This window comes from Canis lupus, chromosome 8 (assembly GCF_048164855.1).
Source record: "Canis lupus baileyi chromosome 8, mCanLup2.hap1, whole genome shotgun sequence".
In the NCBI taxonomy this organism is placed as follows: Eukaryota; Metazoa; Chordata; class Mammalia; order Carnivora; family Canidae; genus Canis; species Canis lupus.
Window position 1 is genome coordinate 69,173,474 of NC_132845.1, and position 27,413 is coordinate 69,200,886.

Here is a 27,413-nt window from a genome sequence, read left to right on the forward strand (position 1 = left end):
TGGTAGCAGAGGCCAAAGGTGGCAGCTCACCACAGAAGGGGCTCGGGGCAGGACAGGTACTGTGGCATGAGGAAGAGCGTGGGCAGGGGCTTTGTAGAGCCCAGAGCAACAATGTAAGGAGATGAAGTTACTTCATGAACAGAGAGGCCGTAAGGGAGAACATGGAGGCACCAGACACACAAGTGAAAAAGCCATTTTGGACATTTCCACCCCATTTCAGTGGATGCCATGTGAAGAAGAGGGGAGGGATCCAGTTGGCAGACAGAACCAAGGCCCCTGTGCCATGGCCACAGTCCCTTAGCTGAATCCAGCCATTGGGGCCTCTCAGGTTGAGCCCCAGATGCGGCGGAGCAGAAAGAAATCGTCCCCACCTTGCTCTGTCAGATTACCTGACTCACAGAATTGAGAGCAGACATCACAGCTTCTTGCATCTGCCATGACTCAAGACCCTCCCCAAATTCCCGCAGCAGACACTCCAGTGAGTGCTGGGAGACAGGGTGATGTCTCTCATGATCATGGCTGCCCTGGGGATCGGGACCTTCAGCGCCTACTTGACTTGGTCTCTTAGAAACCATAGCATGGCTCCAACAGGCTGCAGAAGGGATTGTGGAAGGAGAACCATTTCAATGTGGCCATACAACCGAGACACAGAGTGGACTGGGGATTCCGGCGATGCTAGGAAAAATCCTGCAAGGGGAGAAGTAGCATCTTAAAGCCCGAGTGATGGGCAAATCTGGATTAGCAACCCTGCTCCTCCACTTATTCGTTGTATGCCCTTGGGCCAGTTATTTAACCTCTCTAAGTCTTATTTTCTTAAAATGAACATGAGGATAGGAAGATCCTACTTCCCGGGGCTGTGGTGGGGGAGACAAAGGGGTGCTGCATGTGAAGCCCTTGGCCACACAGGCACCAAATGCAGGGTGGTAGGCTGTTCTGGTCAGAGCCTCACACATGTGCTGAGTGGGCTCAGAGGCCCAGTGAGGCCCGGCTGCTCAGCGAGCATCAAAGGGCATGTCATGGCTGTTCTGGATGGGGAGCTCTACTGGTGTCCTCCACGAGGGACTAGTGGGGACAGGGGGTACACCTTTACATATCACAAAGCCCTTTACAGCTTCCCTTCTACACCGAGTTTCTTAAGCAATTTTCTAGAAGCCTTTGGAGTCGCTTCTTACGAAGAGCCTTCACCAGTTCCCTGGGAGAGCCAAGCTTAGAGCCACCTGCCCCTCTAGCACCCTGCTCCCCCGACACCTTCACTTGATTATCTCGATCTCCTCTCCCTGTTTGCATTAATTCCCATTCAGTCAGGTCTCCGGATGGTCATTAGGGGAGTCATCTGAGAGAGCATTCTGGAGACCCGCTGTAAATGACACTCCAGCTACAAACTTCCAAGCCCAGAGCACAGACACCTGGTGGTCAGCTGTGCTTCTGCCCAAAGACAATTGCGTGAGCTCCTGGTAAGCAGACAAACAGGCCACTGGCAAGGGTCCTGCCCTTCTTTCTCTCCTTAACCCTCGATGACCTAATCACATCTCCACCACTGGAAAGCAGCCCCCAGCTCCTAGGAGATGTGCTTCTACGGGCAGCACCAGCCCTCGGGACCGGCTCCTACTATCTGGCCAAGAACATTTTTAACTTGCTTTAAAAGAAAGCAGCAGAGAGCTTTCCAAGGCTATATAAAACCCTGGGCGCCCCCTCTTCGCGGTGAGGGGGAGGGGGAGAAGACAGGGATTCTGCAGCTTACAAAACACAAGAGGGCGTCGTGTGCATTTGGACTGGACTTGGCCACATACCAAGGGGAGGATGCACTCACTGGGGAGTGTAGGGCTCAGGGGGACACTTGAGGACAGTCACTAACATCTGTTCTCCCAATCCCGCCATGAACTCCCTGGCTGCTGGTAACTACAGAGGCACCCCCCTACTGCACGCCAGGTGTATACTTCATTGCTCTTTGCCAGACACTAAGCCAGTCACTGTGAACACAGAGATGCTTCAGACACAGGCCTTGCCCTCAAAGAGTTGTTAAGTTCATGCCGAGGGGAGTCCCTACGCCAGCCAGACTTAATCAGGACACTGCACGGACAGCTGTGCAATACCACCAGCTGCTTGCCTGCCACTCCCAGGATTAGCCCCATGCTCACTGCTGCTGCTGCTGCTGGGGCTGCAGCTGGCAGCAGGGAGAATCTGGGTGGCCAGGCTGGCATTGGCGGGGGTTGGGGGTGGGGACAAGGGGTGGCAACAAGGACGAGATCACCTTCTTCCTGTGTGACCTGGAAGGGCACGGCAACCATCCCCGAGAAGGCAGGCCACATCTTCAGTCACGGGCACATCTCCGCCCACAGCCTTGCTGAACCACAAGTCTGGCGGCTGCTTCCACTGCAGTGGCCACAGCCACAGCCCCATCTCCGACCCGAATCCTGTGGTGCTCAGAGGGGTCATGGAGAATACCGAGGACAGGATGTGAGTCTTCCTCAAAGAGCTGCCTTTAAGTCTGTTTGAGAAGAAGGCACAGAAATGTCATGAAAGCCTAGAATGTCGCGTGAGCACTAAGGGGTTTCGTGGGCTGTGAACTCTCATAGAAGCACCGAGTGGGGGACACCTGGGTGGCTCAGGATTGAGCGTCTGCCTTTGGCTCAGGGCATGATCCCGGGGTCCTGGGATTGAGTCCCACATCGCACTCCCTACAGGGAGCCTGCTTCTCCCTCTGTCTGCTTCTCTGCCTCTCTCTCTGTGTCTCTCATGAAGAAATAAAATCTTAAAAAAAAAAAAAAAAAAAAAAAAAAAGATGAAGCACAGAGTGGAGAGTCCACCCTCAGGCCTACAAAGTCCCAGGAAGGCTTTAGGGAAGAGGTAGGCTTCAGGCCAGGCTGGGGGGCGGGGGGGGGGGGGCAAATTCGGAGCAGGGATGGGGGGCCTGCATTCCAGAGGGGGCCTGTGACATTGGCAATGACCACGGGCGCTGGGAAATAGCTCACTCCTCACAGCCTTGTAAAAGTAATACCTTCTTCTCCTCTGTGCCATCACAGGAGGAGACAGCCAGGGGCTGGGAGGTCAGGTGTATTTTAAAACTGTTAAAGCAGTCACACAGCTTTGCTGCTTGGAATTGGGGACTTGTGATACTCCTTGTTTCATATGAGGTCATCACACTGTGAGGCCAGGACCAAGAACAGCCCATAAGTGCCCAGCCTTCCAGCCCCCAGGAGAACCATGGGGGCCACCCCAGGAGGACGGCTGCTCCATGGACGCTGGGATCAAGACTTTCTGCTGACTCTAAGGCCAAACCTCACTCCACTGGCACGGTACATGTGGCCACAAGTGTGGACAGAATTCTGGCAAGATATCAAAGAGTTCATACAGAGGAAATCTTTGAATATTATGAATGAGGAAAAGTTTCCCTTCATTTCCTGCTGCATCCTAGAGAGATTCCCTGTGAATGGCACAGACATTGGAAAATCTTTAGGAGGAGACAAGCAGCATTCAGAGATGAGAAGGTCATGGGGAGGGGTGCGGGCCGCATAAAGAACACAAGCCACGTCAGCCGGACCACGTGGATGAAGGTGACATCCTCAGTGAGGCACCAGACCTCGCCCAACAGCAGATAAGCCATTCAATGCAGGAGCTCAACCTTGTAAACAGAATGAATTGAGGGCGGTGATCATTTGAGAAGAAATCAGCCCTCATTCATCTTCCCAAGATCCTGATGGGGGAGAGGGCTGAGGCTCCGATGAATGAGGGAGCTCATGGGGGGGTGTGTGTGTGTGCCACATGGGCCTGAGTACACGGGATAGAAGATGGTCCTACCGCAGAAAAACGAACAGATTCTAGGGAAGGATTTTGCCAAACTTGAACAGACTGGCTGTGAGGAAAGCAGATGCCCTGTAGGACCTTCTGCTCAGGTGACAGCCAAGTTAGTGTGGTTCCTGGGGTCCCTGGGTCCATAGTGACTGAGCAGAAGAACAGAATGGGAACATCATCCCTCCTCCTTCTTTGTCAGTCTTCAGTAAAGTCTGGGGTCACCCTTCTTGTTCCTGCCTTGGCCTCCTGAGGGTGAGCTGGCACCCGTGCCTTCACATAGGCCCTGCCTGTCTCCTGTCTGAAAGGCCGGTGACTGCCATGACATGTTCCACGCTGGTGAACACGGCCCAGGGGAGGCTGCTCTGACTGGCTCAGTCATTTGTTCAACTGTTCCACAAGTGCCCTTTCAGCATCTCTTCAGCTCTGTCCCTGGCACTGTTATGTGGTGGGGGCAAAGGACAGGGGAGGAGGAGGTACAGGCAACAAGTGGCCCGGGGGACCATGGGGAGAAGAGAAGGGAACCAGGAAAATGGCAGCGCCTCTGAGATGGCAGGGGAGCGAGTCTGTGTCCCACAGTCTGGGGAGGAGGCTCTTTCAGGGGAGAGCACTGGGGAACGAGAGAAGAAGTCTGATCTCCTGACCTGCTGCCATGTGTCAGGCAAGCGTATCATTCCTGGAGGGACCCCACAAGCCTGGTGCCCGTTAGTGCCACCTTGTAAATCAAGAGCATAAGGCATGGGCACAGCTAGTCAGTGGCAGAGCCAGAGCCTGAGGCTTGGTCATCTCACTCCTCGTGCAGTGGCCTTCCCACCACCACAGGGAGGCAATTGGCCCTTCAGCAGTGCTCATGCTCAGGCTGTTTCCAGAGAAGCAAGGGAAAAATGGAAGGCATCTGGTGATCTGGGGGAGCAGGGGATAGAAGGAAGATGAAAGGCGGATGGAAGGAAGGATGGAAGGGGGGGATGGAAGGGGATGGGAGGGAGGATGGAAGGGAATGGGAGGGGAAAGGGGATGGGAGGGAGATGGAAGGAGGATGGAGGGGGATGGAAGGAGGGATGGAAGGAAGATTAGAGGGAAGGAAGGAAGGAAGGCAGGAAGGAAGGAAGGGAGGGAGGGAGGGAGATGGAAGGGGGAATGGAAGGAGGGAAGTAGACTGGCTTCTACACTCTACCTCAGGCAATGCGGAAGGGCTCAGACTCTCCCTCCTTCATCGGCTCAACTCAACAAGTCTATATTGAGCCCTGCAGAGCACCAGGCACTGTACTTCACTGCTGGGGATGTGAGTAAGACTGATATGGTCTGTGCTCTCATGGAACTTCCATTCTAGAAGGAGGCAGACAGTATCAGGCTATGTGATTTGAAAGGGGAAGTACTGGGCCCTGTGAAAGCACAGAGGAGAATCTCATAACCCAGATTCACAGGGTTGAGAGTGACTTTCGGGAAGAAGTAACCTGTTGGCTAAGACTCGAAAGAGGAAGGCTCTGCCTGTTGCACAGAGAACGTGCAGGAAGGTCTGCTGGTGATGGAGCAGAGGGAGAGGGGCCGCCTGACAGCCTAGCGTCTGCGAGGGAACAGCGCAGATGGGGAGGCACAGAGCCCAGAATGCACCCTGAGAACAATGGAAAGCCGTGAGGAGAGTTAAGTCTGGGGATGACCCAAGCAGGTTTGTGGCTTATCCCTTCCCTAGGAAGCCCAAGGCTGCCACAGTGAGGAGAGGAGAGATCTGTCCAAGGGCTCCTCAGTTCAGGCAGGCATGGTCTTTTTTCCCCTTGTGCACCAAGAAGGTTTCCAAGAGAGGGAGTGAGCAGAAGGAGCAATGAAGCAAGGGCTCATTTCGGGCCTTGGATGGAGCTGCCAATCCCGGACTAGAGCAGAAAACAGGCAGCTTGGGTACAGGTGTGTGTGAGCAAACACCCCCCTCTTGTGGCCGAGAACGGTATTGCCACTGTGTTCACTGCTTCCCGCCCTGAGAGCCAGGGTGGCTGCGGACCCCAGGAGGGACCCCAGGAGGGTCCCCACTCGGCTTGCTGCTGCTGCTTTTAGAGAAATCTGAATAACGGAGAAAATGTGCATACATGCTTAGAAACAGATATGAGAAAGACAATGTTACCAGTGATTCTGAACAGATGACTAATTTTTTTCATTTTGTTTAGGTGTATTTTAAAACTGTTAACGACATGAATTACTTTTGTTGCTAAAAGAATAAATGCATTGTTTTTGTCTTTAAAGGCAGATGCGACACAAAAGTGGCCAAAGAGGGGACTCAAAGTGGAGGCTGAGCAGCTCAGCTGATAGTGGTGTGGCTGGGTGATGAGCCAGCTCCCTGTGGCTTTGCACTCCGGGGGAGCACAACTCCAACCAGCTGCAAGGCCACACCAGGGCCCTTGTCTCGGATGAGGCCTCCTGAAGGAGCCCTCCCTGCTGTGTCTCTAGCTATGTCCCTCCTGCCCCTCTGCCTGTCTCACCAGACTGCTGCCCCTCTGACCTGGTCTTGCAGGTGGGCCTGACCGCCAGGTTCTTGGTGATCAGGAGGGTCCTCTCCTGGCAGGCTGATGCTGAATGAGAGTTGGGTCTGCCCAGAAGCTGTGACCACATACGCTACATGTATGGGGTCTCTGCTGTACAACTTTTCTAACTTGGAACAAGACACTCACCTGGCCTGGAGTTTTGGTCACTTCCATCATATCACTGTCGTGGCTGCTTCTTCCCTCTCCAGCTTGAGAACTCTTCTCTTGGGCAGGGAAGCTGCTTGGCCTCCCGTCTGGAGGTTCCCTAACGCTGGTCTAAGGTTCTGGAACATTCTGAGGTATATCCCAGCTCTGGTACCTGTGAAGCGTCACCCGTGGATCTTCTTTCAGCAAGTTCCTGATCTGAACAAGGTTGAACGCCCTGTCCTTACACCTTCACCATCTGGAATCCCTATGTTGAAAATTCAAATGTTACCTGTTTGCTCTGCAAAGAAAAGCCATGGAAATAAAATGCACACTCACTGCTGGGGATAGATTGAATAAACTATGACATACAATACAGCAGGGAAAGGTGAAGTATAGAAAAGTAATTAATGATCATACCTTTTCTAAAAAAAAAAAAAAAAAAAAGCCAAGGTTATGAGGGTCGTCTGGGTGTTGCAGTTGGTTAGGGAGCTGACCCTTGATTTTGGCTCAGGGTATGATCTCAGTGTCCTGGGATTGAGCCTGACTGGGGCTCCAGGCTCTCTGGGGAGTCTGCTGGAGATTTTTCTCCCTCTCTGTCTGCCCTTCCCCCTGCACATATGCTCTCTTTCTCGCTTTCTCTAAAATAAACAAGTCTTTAACAAAAAAAGCACATTATGAAATATTATGTGTACGGTAAGATTATGAAGTATGTTCTATTTGTTATTAAATTCAATTTGTAGTTTTTCAAATGTTCCATCATGAGCATATGGTACTTTTATAAGGAGAACACCCCCAAGTTATTTTACAAACCTGGATAGAAGATGAAAAAAACAGGAGCTTTAAAATATTTTTAAAAAATACCCTAATATTCAAGCGGTGGGGATGGAGGCAGGGCAAGAAGGAAATTCTGAGAAGTTTGGATAGACCTTGGGCTCTCCCGGCCACGCAGCTATATGTGCAGGAGGCGGGCAGCTGAGGAAGCTGCCCCAAAGGGCCAAGGCTAGTGACCCCTAAGAAGGGGTGTCCTGGCGTCGAAGCTTGAGGTAACTGTAGAAAGGGTTACCTGCAGGGGGAGCAGAGCTGGATTTGAGGGTGTGGCCCTGTGTTGGTCAAAGGACTCCTGATACATCATCATAATTAAAAAAAATAACTTGCACATGTAGGCACTTTATGGTTTACAAAGCACTTTCTCCTCCTTGAAGCTTATAGAGGAGGAAACAGAGGCACAGCACAGCCAGTATGCAGCAGAACCAGGACCTGAATCCAGCTGTTTCCAGCTCTCGCTGTACTGAGCTACGCTGCCCAGCTGCCCTTTAAGAGCTCAGGCACTGAGAGAGTATAAAAGTAAGGAGGATATTACACTTTACAATTGGAACCTAAACACTGACCCATTAGGACAGATGCTGGTCTCATCTGGAGATCCAGAAGCCTCCTGTAGGGCCAGGCGATGGCAATTGGATGCTGGACTCTAGGAAGCACCTGAGAGTCAGAAGGGAGTCGCTGGGGTGGCCCAGGAGGCTGGCAGGGCACTCTGGGACACGGAACAGCAGCTGCTCACCAACCAGTCCAGAAGTATTTCACTACTTTAACCACTCATCCACCCATCCATTCTGGTGGCACCAGGTAAACGTCATGCCAGCCTATGGCCTCCCCGATTGTGTCCCACAGATCCCGGTGGTGACAGATAACTCTAGAAGTTGTCCTATGTGTCAGTTATTTCAGCAGGGGAGCTCTGCAGTCAAACCACATTTCCACAGAAAGGGATGTGGTGGTCACCTAATGTAAGTGACCATGGACGTGTCTGAATCTGTGAAGTCCATTATTGGCCGCTTGGGCTCCTGCCAAGATCAGGGGCACTGTGGATCTAAAGCAGCAGCCCCCTAGCGGTGTCGTTTGGCTTTGCAATGAGCACTTACAGTCTGAGTACAAAAAATTGTACTGACTTCTGAGAATTTATAGCAGACGAACAATGAGGTTAACAACCTCTTCTCTGAAGTAAGAGACAGGAGCGTGCCCAGGCCACCCCCCGCCCCCCGCCGCCGCCTGCTTCTCCCTTGGGCTGGGATGGATGCTTTGTTGGGTCTGTTCTCTTGATTCCCAACTGAGAAGGCTCCCCTCCATATACCCAAGGTGGCTGGATCTCCCGGGTTCCCTTCAAATGCTCAGTACAGGCTACACGAAGGAAAGAAGAAAGGTGCTATTATTGTCAACAAAGGTCTTCATGAGCCACACCATGGAGTGTGCTTTAGCTAAAAAGCTAGCACACCAGAATTCAAAACAGCCTAGTACACTCAGCTGTGGCTGGGACACCAGTGGATGATGGAAATTCCCTGCTGTGCTCCAACTGGAGTTCAGTACCTCTTTGAAATTAAGGTCTCCTGCTAGTCAGATGATCACACTCCACTCCCAGCACAGGTCTGTAGGCTGTCATATCAGCCCTGCTTTCAACACAGGACCGACCACCCAAGAAAAAGATCGAAGACCCTGGTCTCCTCCCCAGAGGACGCTGCCTCTTACCACTGGTGTGGAAAGGGGTGGAGTTCTCAAGATCCATGTGTGAACTGGGGCCCACTGTGGCTAAAGCTGGTGATGTGTGGGGATTCTTGTGCTGGGGGTGGGGCTGCTATCTTCCTCCAGAGAACTTCCTGTCATGGAGATGGTTAAGAAAATAGAGGGCAGCCCCGATGGCCCAGCGGTTTGGCGCCACCTTCAGCCGGGGTATGATCCTGGAGACCCAGGATTGAGTCCCACATCGGGCTCCCTGCAAGGGCGCCTGCTCCCTCTGCCTGTGTCTCTGCCTCTCTCTCTGTGTGTCTGTCAAAATAGGGAGCTCTAAAGGAAATAAAGGTAATTACTTGCTTTTTTTTTTTTTTTTTCTAAGAAAATGTCTTGTTAGACCTTTTCTTCCATTGTATTTCTTTTAAAATGATTCTTTTTTGGTCACAAAGCATTATTTGTTCATTGCAAAAAATAATTAAATGTTACATACTTAAAACATTCAAAGAGAATGTTCTTCGTAATCTTTTCTCCCAGAGATAATGTAAATTTTTAAAATTTAATTTTATTAAAAAGTTCCCCAGCTGAACCGAGGTAGAGTTGGGAACTGAAACGTAACTGTGTATATGTAAGGTGTACAACTTGGTGATTTTAAATTAAATTTTGATTCAAGTTTCAATAAAATAGTTATCTTAAAAACTAAGTAACTGGGAAGCCTGGGTGGCTCAGCGGTTTAGCACCATCTTCAGCCGAGGGCGTGATCCTGGAGTCCTGGGATCGAGTCCCACGTTGGGCTCCCTGCATGGAGCCTGCTTCTCCCTCTGCCTGTGTCTCTGCCTCTCTCTCTCTCTCTCAATCTCTTTCTCTCTGTCTCTGTGTCTCTCATGAGTAAGTAAATAAAATCTTTAAAAAATAAAATAAAAACTAAATAACTGATTTACGTTAAATATAACTAGGACCTACTAATAGGACCATATTTCTGGAACTTTCCCCTAAATGTCCTAGTTTCTCATAGTCTGTCTAGTTGCCCCCAAAGCCATCAGAACAGTCCAGAAGTTAGAAGTTCCAGTTTCTCTGAATCCAACCCACCTCTCCCCACTGCTTCAAGCTGAGTTGGGTGGTTCTAGCTCAGGGCCTCTTACGAGGGTGAGCCTAAGGCATCTACTGAGACGGAGAATTTTTTCAGACTTTGGATTTGTCATCCCCAGACATAGCAAGTCCGCTAAGAACAGTCTTTCCTAGTCTTTCTGCAAGACAGTATCCAGAAAGGATATGGGGAAGCCCTTACTTCAAAGTTTCAAGAACACAGTGGATAAGGAACTCCAGGAGCCAGAAGTTTGGTCAGAAAGGTGAAACCTGCACATGATGTGTTGTGACAGAAAAATATGTATTATAGTTTCTGCAGAGAATGATTTAGATTTGAGTGGGTTAAATCAGGACTTAACTAAATGAAGCACCTCCCCATAGGAATGAGAATCATTATGTCAGGGAAGAAAAAATAAAAACTCTAGGAAATTATCCAAAATCTAATGGGATCCCCAAAGGCACCAGGGAAGAGCAAAGAGGAACATGGGCACAGTGTTGGACCAAAACAGATGTGGCCTCTGTTCTCCTTGGATAACCTACCCCTCCCTATCTTCACACGTTAGTCCCCTTTTCTACTCATGGGCCTGGTTCATTTTCTTACTCCCACTGTCCAGCATGACTCCCACCATAGCTCAGGGGTGCACTTGCAGCCTGTCTTACTGCCTCTGGGCAGAATGGCCAGGAGCTACTCCAGCTCCAGTAACTCCAGGATGGGCAACTCGCAGGCTGTCGCTGTGCCCTCTGCCACTGGCAGCAGAGCTCCCAGGGGCATCTCAGAACCTTGAAGGGTGGTCCCGAGCCTCCTGGTCCTAGAACTCCCTGAAGTGCAGACCAGCCTGCTCTCGGTTGGGAGGCTGATTACCTGGCAGCATGGTCTCTTTGCCCCACAAGTGGTCCTCTGCCTCCACCTTCACGGTTGGAATTCTGTCCTGCTTCTGATGGCCCTGGGAGCACTGGGACACAGCTCCCCTGACTGCTGTGCTCATTCTTGATGGGAGATGGCCCCAGGGAGGCTCACTTGTGTCGTGTGGGGGTTACATTTCAGAGAAACTCTTCCTGAGCTGCTTCAAATTTCAGAAACTTTCTGAAACACAATAAAGTGAAATAAAACTCCTTGATTAGGGGGTCCATTTCAACACCACTATAGACCGTGAAATGGTACAACGCACTCTCAGGTATTCCTCACCATTCCCGTCTCCCCTTGCCCGCCAGGCCAGTTTTCAAGCAGATGTCATAAAATTTTGGCCATAAGACCTGCAGTTGTCTCTAAGACCCTTTTCTTTTATATAGCATAACGCCAACAGCCTTTTCACAACTAGAAGGTTGAAACACTATCATATCGCCAATTAACCTGATTTTTAAAAACTGCACAATTAATTGGTCATTACTCATGATCCGAGTAAAGCTTACAGGTTGCATTTGGCTGATAAGTCTCATCTATAGGTCCACTTCTTTAAAAAAAAAAATTCTTTTTTTAAAATCTTGTAATCTGTTAAAAGTATGTCAGCTGGCTGTCATTAGAACGACATGACACCTGACAGATGTCTGGGCGCCGGCTCTGCGAGGCCCGGCTCTGCGCTGGAAAGTGAGGCGTGAGCAGACAGACAAGGGCCCGGCCTAGCTCTGGGCTTCGGTTCCTCCTCCTCCAGCAGAAAAGGCGGGGCCTAGGCTCCCATCACTGGGACCCACCGGGAGAGCCGCCGCAGAACGCCCGCCGGATACCTTCCCCGGAGCCAGGGCCCACACTCCGCCGTTCCCGGCGGCCGCTCGCCTGCCTGGGCTCCCGGAGGCCGAGGCAAGGCGGAGGGAGCGCCCCTCGACGCCGCCAGGCTCGACCACAGCGGTGGCTGAGCGGTAACGGCCACCGCTCGGACCCCGGCACGGGCCCGGCACCCGCCCAACTACAATTCCCAGAGGCCTCTGCGGCGAGCCGGTCACCATGGAAACGAGTCGGACTCGTCGGCTCTGCAACCGTTGGTGGCCTGGTCCTGTGCGCGGAACAGTCCGCAGAGCTTCCAGACGGGACGGTCACGTGTCTCCGCCGCCCAGGCCTTGGTTCTGGGGCCAGAGGACACAGAGCCCCTACGCCTAACCGAAGCCATGGGAAGACGGAACTACATTTCCCAGAAGGCGCCGAGGGCACGCCAGCTTCCGGTCGCTCGGCACCAAAACGGTAACACCGAGCTGTTGCCAAAGGAGTCAAGTCCTGGGTATCTGGGCTTCTGAAGCCCGTGAACAGAGGAGCAGGAGACAGAGATGAGGAATAGAGGAGGAAAGGAGAATGGGAAATTTGGTTATAAAGCAACATTAAAGAGTACATCCCCGCCTGTTTACCTCTTTCACGGACGCTCAGGGCTAGCGCGAGCATCGCACAGCCCCCTGGGAGAGGCTGGCGACGCTGCCCTAAGGCCTATGGGAAATGTAGTAATTGATTAACACTCCACTGAGCACCTGCGATAAACCTGGCACGCTAGATAGATTAAACGCCTTCTTGGCTCCGCTCAAACACACATTTTACCTCCTAAATGCTTAGGAACCTGTCCCTTTTCTTCATGCCAATCCTCAGTGCTGTATTTCAGACACTGCATTTCCTTGTCAACCTGCCCTCAGTCATGTTCCCCTTAAGTCATCTCTGCACAGGGCCACCAAAGTAATCGCTCCTGCTCTGCTTAGGGCTTTCCAGCGATTAATAGAATCAAGTCGACGCTCCTTGCTGGTAGATATTTGAACTAACTTACTGTTTTGGGCTGCTCTCCTCATACGTAAGAACCACATTTTAAAAAATTGTTCATCCTGTTTGCCACTGATACCTTAAAACCATTGTCACCATTTTTTTTTTAAGTGAAAAGCACAACTTTTTGCTTTGACCAGTTGCATCGCCAGAAAGGGTGATAAATTCCAAGTGTATTTGGATTTGCAAAATATCCTTGAAAAGTACTTGAAGTAGGTTCCTATAATAAGAAACCAAGTCACTCCTAAGAAAAGCAAAGCAAAACAAAACAAAACAAAATTTCATTGCATGCTATGGGCAACACACCTAGGTATTTCCAGGCCTTGTAAAGTCACACAAAAGAGAAAAGAAGGATGGTTCTTGTATAAAGTACTTATCTCTCTCTCTCTCTCTCTCTCACACACACACACACACAAACTACAGCTAGAAAATAATGTAAAATAGAAGAGCTATTTTTATTTTACATAGCATTTTGAACGTCAAAGGTCTGAAACTATGTCCTATCCAAAGAGCTGCTTAAGTGTGGGGTAGATCTGCACTGAGGCTTTTGAGAATGGTGGCATACTTTTAAAACCAATCAGAAAGCCTAGATAGGAATGAACTGCAGGAAGATAGATGAGGTGTTGCTCACATCAAAGCACCACGAGCTTTCCTTTTGAAGTGGGAATACTTGGCAGACACATTTCCATTGGCTTTTAACTTTGGTAGGAATAATGGCCAGTATCATAAATGTAGAGAATTATTTAAGATAAAGCAGTTTCAAAGTCACATCAAAAATCAGTAATCTTAACATTCAAAAGCAGAGAATTTCCTCCCTCCTCACTAATTTTATTTTTTTGGGTTTGGCTTTTTAAATAGGGATCCTTCATTTGTTGCTTAAGGAAAGAACACGTTTGTTGAGAAAATATCAGCCAAGGCCAGGATATTCTCAACCAAGAAGGTGGGGTAGGATGAAGTCAAGATCTGAAAGAGTCATAGTTCAGAGTAATTTTCTTAAGCAGTACAGTTACTCTTTTAATCGGTATATATATATTTTTTAATTTTTAAAGATTTATTTATTTATTTTGATAGACATATATATAGAGAGAGGCAGAGACACAGGAGGAGGGAGAAGCAGGCTCCATGCCGGGAGCCCGACGTGGGACTCGATCCCGGGACTCCAGGATCATGCCCTGGGCCTAGGGCAGGTGCTAAACTGCTGAGCCACCCAGGGATCCCCCTAATCGGTATATATTTTTTAACTCCTATATGTCTTCAGTTTCCAGCAAGTCTCTGCTCTTTGTTAAAACAAGTTAGCCTACTCCTGTGGCATAAGGTTCTTCTAGTGTTCCACAAAAAGTGTAACAATCTTCAGGAGCTTCCCTGAGCAATTCGGAGATGTGAATGTTCAAATTGTGATGTTAGGTGACTAACTCATGGTTTTCTTTACCAAGTTGGAGCTTCGATACTCTCTAATTTGATTGGTTTCAGGGAATATGATAATATGATGCTAGTTCTACCCAGCAAGTTAGTAACAGGGACAGAACTTGGCCCCCACACCCCTAACTTGCTGGGTTATCTTGAACTAGTTATTTGTCATCTCCTCTTACCTCCCCCAAGCCTGCTCCTCTTTCATTAGTGCCTCAGTGAATGGCATCTATGGTAGGCTGAGTTACGGACCCCAAAGATCTCAGGACCCGATCTCTGGAATGTGTAAGTGTTGTTTCATTACTCGGAAAAATCGTCTTTGCAAATGTGATTAATTTTTCTGTTGAACTCTTGGCTTATCATCAACAATCAGATAAAAATAATTCCTTTTTGTTCTGGAGCAGTGTTCTTCAGACCAATTATTCTTACTGCCCCTATTACATAAAGATGATTTGCTATAGTTGGCTTTAAGGTTATTCTGTGTTCCTTACACATGTTCCCCCCAAAGAGCAGGTCAGAAGGAAATTAACCTGACTTAAAATGTGCTCCCAGGTAACGAGGCAGTTTGCTAAGAGGTGACTGTAGTTCAATCTAAATTTACCAGGAAAGTGGCATTATTAGCAAATACCATTCTCTCTCACAGACTGCCCACACAGCTCCATTTCAACCTCCTGTTGTCAAAGTGAAGAGCACCCACGCCTATTGATTCATGTCTTAAGTGTCTCTATTTTTCTCTCACTCTCACTGGAAAAGACCTACATTTAACTTTAGATCTCCTTAATGTGTTTTCAGGTTGGCTATATTGAAAAAAATTCCAAATATAGGGGCACCTGGCTGGCTCAGTCAGTACAGCATGTGGCTCTTGATCTTGGGGTCATGAGTTCAAGTGCCATGCTGGGCCTAGAGCTAACTTAAAAAAAAAAAGAATCCAAATAGAAAAATCATGGATGAACAACAATTCCTAAGATTAAAGCAAACAGTTTTACGATAAGCTATGAACTCACCGTATTTGCTTACTCTGAGCATTAACACTTTTGCCTTTTTTACAAATTAGGTGTTAGGACAATATAAACATTGTTTTTACATGTATTACTTGAAGGAATATTTACAAATTAAGTTCCCCTGAGGATCTTAAAAAACCTTTTACAAGATATATGTGTATTCTACCTTCTAAGCTGATAATGATGTCCAGATTACCAAGGATATTTAAATGAAAATAAAATATTGGAGAGTTTAAATGCTAATCTTTAAAAATATCCTAGGTGGGGGGTGCTGGGGGCGGGGCTCAGGCAGTTAAGCGTCCAACTCTTGATTTCAGCTCTGGTCATGATCTCAGGGTCGTGAGATCAAGCCCTGTGGTGGGCTCCGTGCTCAGCAAGAAGTCTGCTTGTGGATCCCCCCCTCTGCCTCTCCTCCATTCTCTCTCTGTCTCTCTCAAATAAATACATAAATCTTAAAAAAATATCCTAGGTGGGGTGCCTGGCCAGCTCAGTTGGTGGAGCATGCAACTCTTGATCTTGAGGTTGTGAGTTCAAGCGCCATGAGATTACTTAAAAAAGAAATCTTTGAAAAAAAAATCCTAGGTGAATTGTACACTAACGTTCTTAGCAAATTATTTACAATAACCAACAGATAAATGGATAAATAAGATGTAATCTATCCATGCAATGGAATATTATTCACCCCTAAAAAAGAACGACATTCTGACACCTGCTACAACATGGATGAACTTTGAGGACATTCTGCTCAGTGAAATAAGCCAGTCACAAAACTTAAAATACTATATGATCCTACTTTTATGAAGTCCCTAGAGACAGAAATTAGAGAAAGTAGAATGGTGGGTGCCCAGGGGAGGGAGGAGGGGGAATGAGGAGTTTGTGTTTAATGGGTACAGAGTTTGAGTTTGGGATGATAAAAACATTCTGGAGATGGATGGTGGTGATGGGTGCCCAAATGCTGTGAATGCACGGAACGCCATAGAACTGTACACTTAAAAATGGTTAAAATGGTAAATTTTATGTTATGTATATTTTACACCAAGTTTAAAAAGAGTAACAGGATTGTTAAATTCAAAACTTGTCCTGGGAACCCTCTTGCACTGTTGGTGGGAATGTGAACCGGTGCAGCCATTCTGGAAAACTGTGTGGAGGTTCCTCAAAGAGTTAAAAATAGATCTGCCCTACGACCCAGCAATTGCACTGCTGGGGATTTACCCCAAAGATACAGATGCAATGAAACGCCGGGACACCTGCACCCTGATGTTTATAGCAGCAATGTCCACAATAGCCAAACTGTGGAAGGAGCCTCGGTGTCCATCGAAAGATGAATGGATAAAGAAGATGTGGTTTATGTATACAATGGAATATTCCTCAGCCATTAGAAATGACAGATACCCACCATTTGCTTCAACGTGGATGGAACTGGAGGGTATTATGCTGAGTGAAATAAGTCAATTGGAGAAGGACAAACATTATATGGTCTCATTCATTTGGGGAATATAAAAAATAGTGAAAGGGAATAAAGGGGAAAGGAGAAAAAAATAAGTGGGAAATATCAGAAAGGGAGACAGAACATGAAAGACTCCTAACTCTGGGAAACGAATTAGGGGTGGTGGAAGGGGAGGTGGGCAGGCGGTGGGGGTGACTGGGTGGTGGGTACTGAGGTGGGCACTTGATGGGATGAGCACTGGGTATTACTCTGTATGTTGACAAATTGAACACCAATAAAAAATAAATTTATAAAAAAACAAAAACAAAAACAAAAACAAAAAAAAACAAAACTTGTCCTGGGCACCTGGTGGCTCAGTGGTTGAGCATCTGCCTTCGACTCAGGTCATGATCTTGGGGTCCTGGGATCGAGCCCTGCATAGGGCTCCCCACAGGGAGGCTACTTCTCCTGTCTATGTCTTTGCCTCTCTTTGTGTTCTCTCATGAATAAAATAAAATCTTTAAAAAAACCAATAAACTTGTCCTAAGTGATCAAGTAAACCTTATAGGTTTTTTTTTTTTTTAAGATTTTATTTATTCATAAGAGACACAGAGAGAGAGAGAGAGAGAGAGAGGCAGAGACACAGGCAGAGGGAGAAGCAGGCTCCATGCAGGGAGCCCAATGTGGGACTTGATCCCAGGTCTCCAGGATCACACCCTGGACTGAAGGTGGCGCTACACTGCTGAGCCACCCGGGCTGCCCACCTTGTAGGTTTATAATGAGAATATTGTATCTCTTACTATTTTAACAGGGGTAATATTTGAGAATATTCACCTATTGCTATATTCTCGATTCTCCTGAAAATCCTATTTTTCTCCCAGGAAGCTGAGGGTTGAGAATGGATCAGATAGGCCAACTGTGGCAAGGAGTACAGTGATCCTGCCATATAGATCCACAAAAATCTGGCCTGTTTGGAGAACACAGCTGGCTCTCAGAGATGTGCAGGGCCAGGCCCAGCCAGGATGGGGCCAAGCCAGCCTGGGACCCCTGGTTCCATGCCAGGGGCTGTACCAAGCTTGGATTTGAAGGAGGTGGCCAGTAGGGTGGCCACTGACAACTTGACAGAAGTTAAAAGGGAACCAGAGGACCTGCCCTTGGAACAGCTGCCCCAATCATAGCACAAACTCTGTCCAGGCACCCTGACACCATCTTGGGGAAAAGGAAGGTGAGGAAGTAGACTGTAACCTTATCCCAGAGACTGAACTAACTTGGAAACTTTTAAATTTGCAAGAGATGGAAAAAGAGTTGATTCTCACTACTCACAGTCCTTATATTCTGTAAAGTTGTCATGCGCACTGGATGAGAGAATGCCAAACCATGGCTTCTGGGGAAACGCAGGGTTAAGTTCCTGTGCGCCTCTGATCACATTTTCATCAACCATCAATATGCAACCTTGTTTTATGGAAGCTTATTTAAAGACACCTTGTTTAATATACTATGTTGATTCATTGACATTGAACTCCCAGCCAACCACACTAGAATTCATGCTGAAATGAGGCTTATCGAAAGCACTAATTTTCTCCATAGGGCACATCCCAGCCTTTTTGCACTTAGGAATACTAGCCAGAGCTTCAGCACCATGTTTGGGGGTCATTGTAAACAGCGAAACCACTAACAAAAGCACAGAAATGTGAAAATATGTCACTAGACTGTGACAGGGACACTTATGTATAGTATGAGAGCTGAGACAAGAAGGCAGAGTGTGGTCTTGTTCAGCCTTGGCTGAAAACATTCATGACCAGTGATTCACATTTTTTGCCACTCTGAGTAACTGTGGAAGTGCTGTGAGTATTGATCTGGGGGTTGCAAATCAGTTTTAGCCAGGCAAATCTGCAAACACAGAACCATGAAGGAGGATCAATTATAGTTTTATTTGGCATCAGATGTGGTCTAGGTTCCCTCACTATCTAGCATCACTATGCTTAAATGTATGAGATTTAAGCCAATTATAGAAAATGGACGAATCTAGGGGTGCCTGACTGGCTCAGTTGGTTAAGTGTCTGCCTTTGGCTCAGGTCATAATCCAGGGGTCCTGGGACTGAGCCCCACATCAGGCTCCCTGCTCAGGCTCCCTGCTTCTGCTAAGCCTGCTTCTTAGTCTCCTTGAGCCTGCCGCTCCCCCTGTTTGTGCTCTCTCCCTCTGTCAAATAAATAAATAAACAAAATCTTAAAAAAAAAAAAGGAAGAATCTATCATTTTTTCCCCATATCTAAAGTGTAGGGGGCAGCCCCGGTGGCACAGCGGTTTAGCGCCACCTGCAGCCCAGGGCATGATCTTGGAGACCCTGGATGGAGTCCCACATCAGGCTCTCTGTATGGTGCCTGCTTCTGTCCCTACCTCTCTCTCTCTCTCTGCGTCTCTATAAATAAATAAAATCTTTAAAAAATATATAAATAAAAATAAAGTGTAGGGCTTAAGTTTTTGACTGTACCTCACTGTTATTTAGAGAAACAGAATGGCAGCTCTGTGAGGGTGAAGATTTTTATCTGTTTTGTCCATGCTGTATATCACCAATAGCCAGAGCAGTGTAGCACAAGTCAATATTTGTTGAGTGAACCAAGGAATGAAAATCACATTCAAACCAATACACATGAATTAAACTGCTGTATCATTTGGTTCTGACAGTTACAATTCCACAATTTTTATCACTTGACATATATGAAGAGGAAAGAAAAATAGCTCAGTTTTCCAGCTCGTGGAGAGGTTTGAGGCAAAGGAATCAGAATTCAATAATAGGATTTTCTCAACTGAACTTAGGACAGAGGACAAATGGTATGAGTCAACTCCCTGGCTGACTGGTACCTTAAAGCAGATAAGGAAAATCTCTTCTATGGCCACAGGGAGAAGAAAATATCAGTAGCTGGGTAAGATTCCAGGTCTGCCCTGGGAAAACAGCTGACCTTATTTGTGAGGTGAAAGAATCAGAATGAAGGCTGCTTAGGTGATAATTGACATCTCCTCCCGGTCTCTGCTTTCAGACACTGAATTGATTATGCTTTTTAAATACTTTATGAACTCCAACCTGATGTCTTCAGGGTCATCCTCAAGATTCGAGTGCACCAGCTTCAGCTTGTTCAAGGGGGTTGCTTAAAAAGGAAAATAATGTAATTAGGCGTGAACTTTTAACGAGGGGCCGTTTCTAGCTCCCAGTGACCTGAATCTTACTGAAGCCCATTTGCTTAACTTTCTAAAGGCCAAAAATAAAGTTGTGTCTTGCTTGACATGATTTAACAGATAAAGGTTTTATCACATGCCACTGCCGATGCACTTAGCATAGTGGTTGGCATTCAGTAGGTGCTCAATAAAGAGTGCTACCACACTGCCACCTGTTGATGGAATAACAACTCTACAAGCTATTTCCAGGTCCTCTTATGCCAGAAAGGAAGAGATTTCTGCATATCATGAGCTGTTTTCCATGAGCACCTTGAACCCTCTGTAAGGGTGTGTGTCACGTGCTAGTTGGGAATTTTTCTTGAGATAAGACCAGTCAGGAAAGAATGTCCCTAAAAGGACTGATGAGCAGCTAAAACCAGGTTTTTTCCATCTTGGTGTCTGCCTGCTTTTTTTTTTTTTTTTTTAAAGATTTTATTTATTCATGACAGAGAGAGAGAGGCAGAGACACAGGCAGAGGGAGAAGCAGGCTCCACACAAAGAGCCTGATGTGGGAGTTGATCCTGGGACTCCGGGATCACACCCTGAGCCAAAGCAGACGCTCAACCACTGAGCCACCCAGGTGTCCTATGTGTCTGCCTGCTTTTAAAGTCTCTCTGTCCTGGCCTGGATGCTATGCCAGACCTTCCAACCCGGTGATTCCCAATTTACATAGCAGGAAGAACAAATGTCAAGGACACAGTAGGTGCTCAATAACTGCACATCACCGCTGGTTTCAAAGACACAGAACAATATACAAATGCCCAGGCCACTCAAGACAAGAGCAGAAGGGAGAAATGGTGGTCTCCTTACGCAAAGACGGGTTTCCTTTATCACTTCCAGAGCCTGGTTTGTGGTGTGCAATCAACAGACACTGAGTGTCCTGTAAAAACTGCTGCTGGACGAAGCAGGAATACCACATCTCGATCTCCTTCAGGTGGCTTGGGATGTCAGCATTGAAGACGATCACTACTCCGTGTGAGTCCTTCATCAGAGCTGGCCAGCAAGACTCAAACCTACAAGGCAGAAAAGGAGACCTGGTGAATGTCAGGTGGTAGCTCTGGTTTAAAAATAATGTCTTTGTGTTAACTGATGGATGGCTTGTTATTGTGTCATGACCCAATCATTAAAGTTCCAAGGGCAATGCATGTCACCAAATAATTGATCATGCCCCTAATACATGCTAGGAAGTGTGCTGGGCCAGAGTCCAAGGTGGTTGGTGGGCAGCTGAGTCTTGAATCACTTGATGAAGCCAACCCTCTTTAAAGGAAACGTACTTTGGGTCACCGCCACAATCCCATAGCTCAAATTCGCACCCCGTGCCTTTGGTGTTGCTGGTAATGTGTGGGTTCTCAAATTCCAAGATCCTAGAAAGAAAAACAACAGTAGCATCTCCACTTTGTTTTTTTTTTTTGTTTTTTGTTTTTAATTTTTTTTTATGATAGTCACAGAGAGAGAGAGAGAGGCAGAGACACAGGCAGAGGGAGAAGCAGGCTCCATGCACCGGGAGCCCGACGTGGGATTCGATCCCGGGTCTCCAGGATCGCGCCCTGGGCCAAAGGCAGGCGCCAAACCGCTGCGCCACCCAGGGATCCCAGCATCTCCACTTTGGACACATTATACTTTGGGAACGCCATCACCACCAAAAGTTGGGGTTGGGCCTCTCTGGGAAACCAATTTGTTGGGGCTCACCTCACTCCTTGGGTTGGGTTGTATTCGGTGATGTCAGAAGATTCTGTCAGGAAGTTGGCCAAAACGGTTTTTCCACTCTGTGGGAATGAAGATAATAAAGGGTCTTTGCTGAAGAGCAGAAAAGTAAACCATAAGCGAGCCCTCCAATCGCTGGCTTGGAACTGGGTGTGATGGAGTGTGGGCTGTGGCCACCCTGAGATCACCAAGGCAGAAGGTTCTCTGTGGCTGGGTGGACTTTGCTGCCTTATTATATGTGGTGGGCACAGCCTGGCCTGGGACCTGGCGTGCATGGGGTTCTGATGCTGGCTCTGTCGCTGTTTGACCTTACAACCTACACTGATTTCTTTGGCTACCTCTCAGTCGACTTACCTGAGAACAGAAAAGAATTGTTAGTGTGAGTCTCTCTCCTGTCATGTTCCTTTCCACATCAAGAAACCAGTATGTCACAGATATAAAGCCACTGAGGCCCAGAAAGGGGAAGGGAGTTCCTCAAGGTCACACAGAAGTTCAAGGTCAGAGCTAGGTCCCACAGTGACTGGCCATGCCACACTCTCATACAGGGCTGTTTCTCCTCGATAATACAAGTCATACACAGTCCTCTTAAAAAAATAGCCCTCCTGGGGATCCCTGGGTGGCGCAGTGGTTTGGTGCCTGCCTTTGGCCCAGGGCACGATCCTGGAGACCCGGGATCGAGTCCCACATCAGGCTCCCGGTGCATGGAGCCTGCGTCTCCCTCTGCCTGTGTGTCTCTGCCTCTCTCTCTCTCTCTGTGACTATCATAAATAAATAAATAAATTTGTTAAAAAATTAAAAAAAAAAAAACTTAAAAAAAAAATAGCCCTCCTGGTCCTCCACCTAAAGTAGCCATCTGTCCATCCAGTCCAGTCTCTTCCCAAAAGTGGTAACTTGTATCTGTTTTCAGATATTTTCTGTACATTCGCATCATTCATTTAGCAAATATTGTACAAGCTTGGATATAAGGCATTTTTTCTTTGCAAATTATTCCTCAGAAGAAAGGGAATCTCTTACACTTGAATTCTTAAGAATCTCTGAAATTATGCCCTGCTCTCTTGAGTACTTTATTTTGAACAACTGTTTGACTAGAGTCATTTCAATTAATGCCAGTTTTGGAGGCTTGTAGAATCAGAAAGAGTGGAGTGGGGGGTAATTAATATGGCTTTAGTAATTTTTGCTGAGCATGTGGCCTCACAAATTAAATGTCACTTAAAAACAACACAGCTGGGACGCCTGGGTGGCTCAGTGGTTGGGCATCTGCCTTTGGCTCAGGGCATGATCCTGGGTTCCCGGGATTGGGCTCCCTGCATGGAGCCTGCTTCTCCTTCTGCCTGTGTCCCTGCCTCTCTCTCTCTCTCTCTCTCTCTCTCTGTGTCTCTCATGAATAAATAAAATCTCTAAAAAAATAACAAAATAAAAACAACACAGATGAGCGGCACCTGGGTGGTTCAGTGGTTGAGCATCTGCCTTTGGCTCAGGTTGTGATCCCGGGGTCTTGGGATTGAGTCCCACTCCAGACTCCCTGTAGGGAGCCTGCTTCTTCTTCTGCTTATGGCTCTGCCCCTCTCTCTCTGTGTCTCTCATAAATAAATAAAGTCTTAAAAAACCCAAAAAACAAAACACAGTTGAGGGGCATCTGGGTGGCTCAGTCAGTTAAGCCTCTGCCTTCAGTTTGGGTCAAGATCCCAGGGTCCTGGAATTGAGCCCTGCATTGGGCTCCCTCCTAAGCTGTTAAGTGGGGAGCCTGCTTCTCCCTCTCCCTCTGCCCCTGCTCCTGTGCTCTCTCTCGAATTCTTATTCTCTCGAATAAAATCTTATAAAAAAAATAAAACACAGCTGAGTGGTTGTTTGTGGAGATCATGAATATTTATCTATAGGATTAACAAATAAAGCAAATGGCCTGATATTATAGGAATGGCTCTTTGGGCTGGAATACATTTCTAGGAACAGGGTCATACACAGCTTCAAAAGGACTTATATCCTAAACTGCTCAGAATGGTGTGCTTTGTTGTGTGTGGGTTTTTTTTTTTTAAGTTTATTTATTTAAGTACTCTCTACACACAATGTGGGGCTCAAACTCATGACCCTGAGATCAAGAGTCACACACTCTTCTGACTGAGCCAGCCAGGCACCCCGTCATGTGGTTGAAAAGTGGCTTTGGTCATAAGATCCACTCGGGTGTCAAAGGTCCAGGTAAGGAGCTTGCATTGTAAAGCTGTGTCATGAAATGCAAATATGGAATAAAACAGTATTTCCAAATTAATATATATCTTTAACATACCTTTAAATGTATATGTCACTCCAGGAATACATAAAACCTTGTAAAAGTATATTTATGTTATTTCATGTAGGCCCTTAAAGTCTCTACATACGTGTTGGTCAAAACCAATTGATTGAGGAGAAGGGTTCTTCCAGGAAAATGAAGAAAGTATTAGGCACATAAGGTATTTTTAAGTGCCTAGCTTGCCAGGTACTGCTGAACCCAAGATGTAGTGCTAAGCACGGGGATAAAATCAAGCAGGATAATGCCTGCTTTGAGCTGAGTGATCAAGTGATGAAGGCTGAAAGGGTGAAGTTTAAACCAAGATTTGGGATGACAAGGAGTCACCTGAGCCTTCCAAGCAGAGAGGATAACTAGTTGGATGGCACCAGGCCAGGAAGGGGCATATGTTAAAAGGAATGGAAAGGCTGGCCAATCTGCAGAGCACTGAGGTAGAGAGAGAGTGTATGTGGAAATATATCCTGGTTGTTGAAGCTAGTTGATGAGTACTAGGAGTTCCTGATTTTTTTTCTCTCTTTGTATGTTTGAGAATTTCCATTAAAAAAAACAAAAGAAAATATCTATGGTTTACTTTTCATAATTCTGTGCATACTGTTATTACTTGTCTATTTCACTTACTAGTTTATGTCTCAGCGAGTTCTCCACGTCATCACTTCACACAGATGTGCCTCCTTTTGGGTAACTGCTGGAGTCTTCCCCAGTAAACCACGTCCCTTAGTTTACTTAGATGTTCTCTTACTGATGGGCACCTAGTGTGTTTCCAACTGTTTCATATCATACATGGCCTCTGGGGAACATAGGTAAGTGTCCAGCTACTAAAGATTTTGAGAAATGTAAGTGCTGCACTAAAAGCTATGCATGTTTTATTTTTATTTTTCATTTTTTAAAATATCACTAAAGTCAGATGCATTTTATTTATTTTCTTGACACAGAGAGAGAGAGAGAGAGAGAGAGACTGAGAGAGAGCATAGGTGAGAGGGAGAAGCAGGGTCCCCCATGAGAAGGGTGTCTGATGTGAGGTTCGATTCTATGACCCTGAGATCATGACCTGAGCTGAAGGCAGACGCTTAAACCACTGAACTACCCTGCCCCGCTATGTATGTTTTAAAGTTTAATATTTGGATTGCCGATAAAGCTGTTAGCAATTTATAGTCCCATTGACAGAATCCTGAAGTACTCATTTCCCTAGAAGCATCCTCATGCTTCATGTTATCTGTGTTCTAACCCCTTTTTATCCAATCTGATGGGCAAATAAAGCATCATCCTCTTGTTTTAATTCGTGTTCCTGTTGACTCTGAGGCTGAACATCGTCTCATACTTCTTGGCCAGTTGTGCTTGTGTGCAGGGACTTCCCCTGTGCATTCTACCTGTTAATCCTTTCTTTGTAATGTTATTTTGCAGATACTTTCCCCAGGCTTACTTTCGCTGTCATTTTTTTCAAGGCTTCTTCATTTTTGTGTTGTGCTTGGAGACGACATTCCGTATCTCAAGCTGAATAACAATCTCTCTCCATATATGCATCTGATTACAGTGGTCCTTAACACGTGGTCCCTAGACGAACAGCATCAGTAAAAGGCAGATTCTCGGATCCCTCTCAGACCTACTGAATCAAAACCCTGGGGGCAGGACTGGCATATAGTGTTTTGAACAAGCCCTCCAGGCAATTGGGATGAGTGCTGAAGATGGAGAAGATTCACTATTTCCACGGTAGTTGTTTTATACATTTAGCTTTGGTCCCTGGGAATCTTATTCCTGTGTACGGTGTGAAGTCCACACGTAGATCTAATACCCCCATTCCCATCCCCACCCCCACCCCCGACACTATGAGCCAACCATTCAAAGACCTTGTCATGGTCGGTCTTTTCCTGTCTGCTTTTCTTGTCCGACGGGCATGATCATTAGGGCCAACCTCAGGGGCAAAGGAGAGTCGTGGGACCTAGACTCGGGTTCCAAAACGCCACTCACGACTCTCAGGACTTAAGAAAACGGGGTCAAGATCTGGGGGCGCCGAGTGGAGTGCACGCGGAGGCCAGCGGCGCACCCCGGGGTGGGCGCGGTGGGACAGGTTTCCCGCCTCCTCGGGAGCTCCCGGCGCAAGGCACGGTCCCGGGTCGCCCCGCAGCAGCCCAGGCCCCGCCCGCCGCCCCCGCCGGCCGGGCCTCACCTCGCAGGGCCCCACGAAGAGGATCTTGGCCTTCAGCATCGCGGTCAGACCACCGCAGGCCCGCGGGAACCCACCGCGGCGCGGAGGAGCGGAAGCCGCCCAGCCGATTGGCTGTCTTCGTTTCCAGGGCAACGGGAGCGGCCCGCGGGGGCCGACGGGAGTGGGCGGGGCCGCGGCGCGCAGGACTAAGAGCGGGGGAGTTCGTGCGCTGGCTCTCATGCGCAGGCGCCCCTGGCCGGGCTGCTTGGGCTTGCGGCCGGAGTGGGCGTGCAAGGCCTAGGGGGTCGGCGGGAGGGAAGCCAAAAACTCGGGTCTAGACTCGCTTCTGAGCCGAGAGTACCCCAGAGCTCACACGTGCCGCCCCTCCCTCTGTGTGTTGAGGGGCTGATTGCAGGTTCCTGACCTGTGTTCTTCCCTGTAACCCGGAGAACTCAGACTGGCCATGCAGCTGGTGAGCTGGGTTTGGGAGCAGGCCTTCTGACGCCCTCATCACTCCGGCATGATACCGTCCACCTTGTGATCGGGCTTGTCATGGCCCCGCTCTAACCTAGAAAAAAGGCCAGAGGAAAAAAAAAACAAAAACGCGTCTCTGGTCTCTGAATGGGTTCACCCCTGATTGTGCTTTGGGTGATCCGGGAGCAGCCAAAAGGACAATGCCCGGGCATAGTTAGGTCAGTATCCTTGCAGATGTCTGGACGCTTTGCTGCAAAATTCAGTCAGTAGTTCAGCCTTCAATTGTGGAGTTGGCCCGGAATTTCGGGAGAGGCCATGAAATTAAATGTCCAGACAAAATTTGCTAGGCCCCTGAAGTGCTAGTATGACAAAAAATACCAAAATAGGGATCCCTGGGTGAAGCAGCGGTTAAGCGCCTGCCTTTGGCCCAGGGCGCGATCCTGGAGACCCAGGATCGAATCCCACGTCGGGCTTCCGGTGCATGGAGCCTGCTTCTCCCTCTGCCTGTGTCTCTGCCTCTCTCTCTCTCTCTGTGACTATCATAAATAAATAAATAAAAATTAAAAAAAAACAAAACAAAAACCCAAAGCCGTGTCTTTAACTTTTAGTGGTATAGTTATATAGTCTTCATATTATAAAGAACTGCTGAATGAAGTGTAAGGAAGAGTCTACCTCAATTTCAAGATGTCATGAATTGACTGATTGATTGACTGAATGCCTACTTTATACCAGGCACTCTTCCAGGTACGGGGCATGTGTCTGTACCTCTGGAAGCTTTCATTTCAGTGGTGCGAATGGACATGAACTAGGCAAGAAAATAAAATACCTACTCTCAAGCAGAGATTATTTTTGTTAGTGGTAAGTGCTACTAATAAAGATAAATTACTAAAGAGTTAAGGAATGTGAAGGAACCGATTTTGGAATAGTCAAAGCACGACCTTGGCACAGAGGTGACATTAAAGCAAAAAGCTGAGTGAAGAGAGGGCTCAGGCAAACTGTGTGAAA

The 27,413-nt window shown here is 47.6% G+C and overlaps 1 protein-coding gene and 1 long non-coding RNA gene across 9 annotated transcripts in view; one reads left to right on the top strand and one right to left on the bottom strand.

Annotated features, from left to right (window-relative positions):
• LOC140639025 (uncharacterized) overlaps window positions 1-6,670 on the top strand; it is a 19,670-nt gene extending 13,000 nt beyond the window's left edge. For all 4 annotated transcript variants that reach the window (XR_012035905.1, XR_012035908.1, XR_012035907.1 and 1 more), the window contains one exon: window positions 6,022-6,670. This is a non-coding gene — a long non-coding RNA (uncharacterized lncRNA). The remainder of the gene's footprint in view (window positions 1-6,021) is intronic.
• IFT22 (intraflagellar transport 22) lies at window positions 2,003-26,112 on the bottom strand. 5 transcript variants are annotated; one of them, XR_012035904.1, is made up of 8 exons: window positions 25,956-26,112; window positions 21,496-21,572; window positions 21,081-21,170; window positions 20,617-20,819; window positions 19,676-19,739; window positions 10,891-11,112; window positions 6,447-6,711; window positions 2,003-2,488 (listed from the first exon to the last, which is right to left on the bottom strand). XR_012035904.1 is itself a non-coding variant. In XM_072837322.1 (6 exons), exons 2-6 carry the CDS (start codon window positions 25,221-25,223, stop codon window positions 19,591-19,593), a joined length of 531 nt encoding a protein of 176 aa, XP_072693423.1. In that variant the 5' UTR covers window positions 25,224-25,342; window positions 25,956-26,080; the 3' UTR covers window positions 19,121-19,590. The 5 variants fall into 5 exon arrangements, 4 of the variants coding, with proteins under 4 accessions (XP_072693423.1, XP_072693422.1, XP_072693424.1 ...); XM_072837322.1 differs by lacking the exons at window positions 2,003-2,488; window positions 6,447-6,711; window positions 10,891-11,112 and adding an exon at window positions 25,212-25,342 and having other exon boundaries at window positions 19,121-19,739; window positions 25,956-26,080; XM_072837321.1 differs by lacking the exons at window positions 2,003-2,488; window positions 6,447-6,711; window positions 10,891-11,112 and having other exon boundaries at window positions 19,121-19,739; window positions 21,120-21,170.
• Between the last annotated feature and the right edge of the window lie 1,301 nt (window positions 26,113-27,413).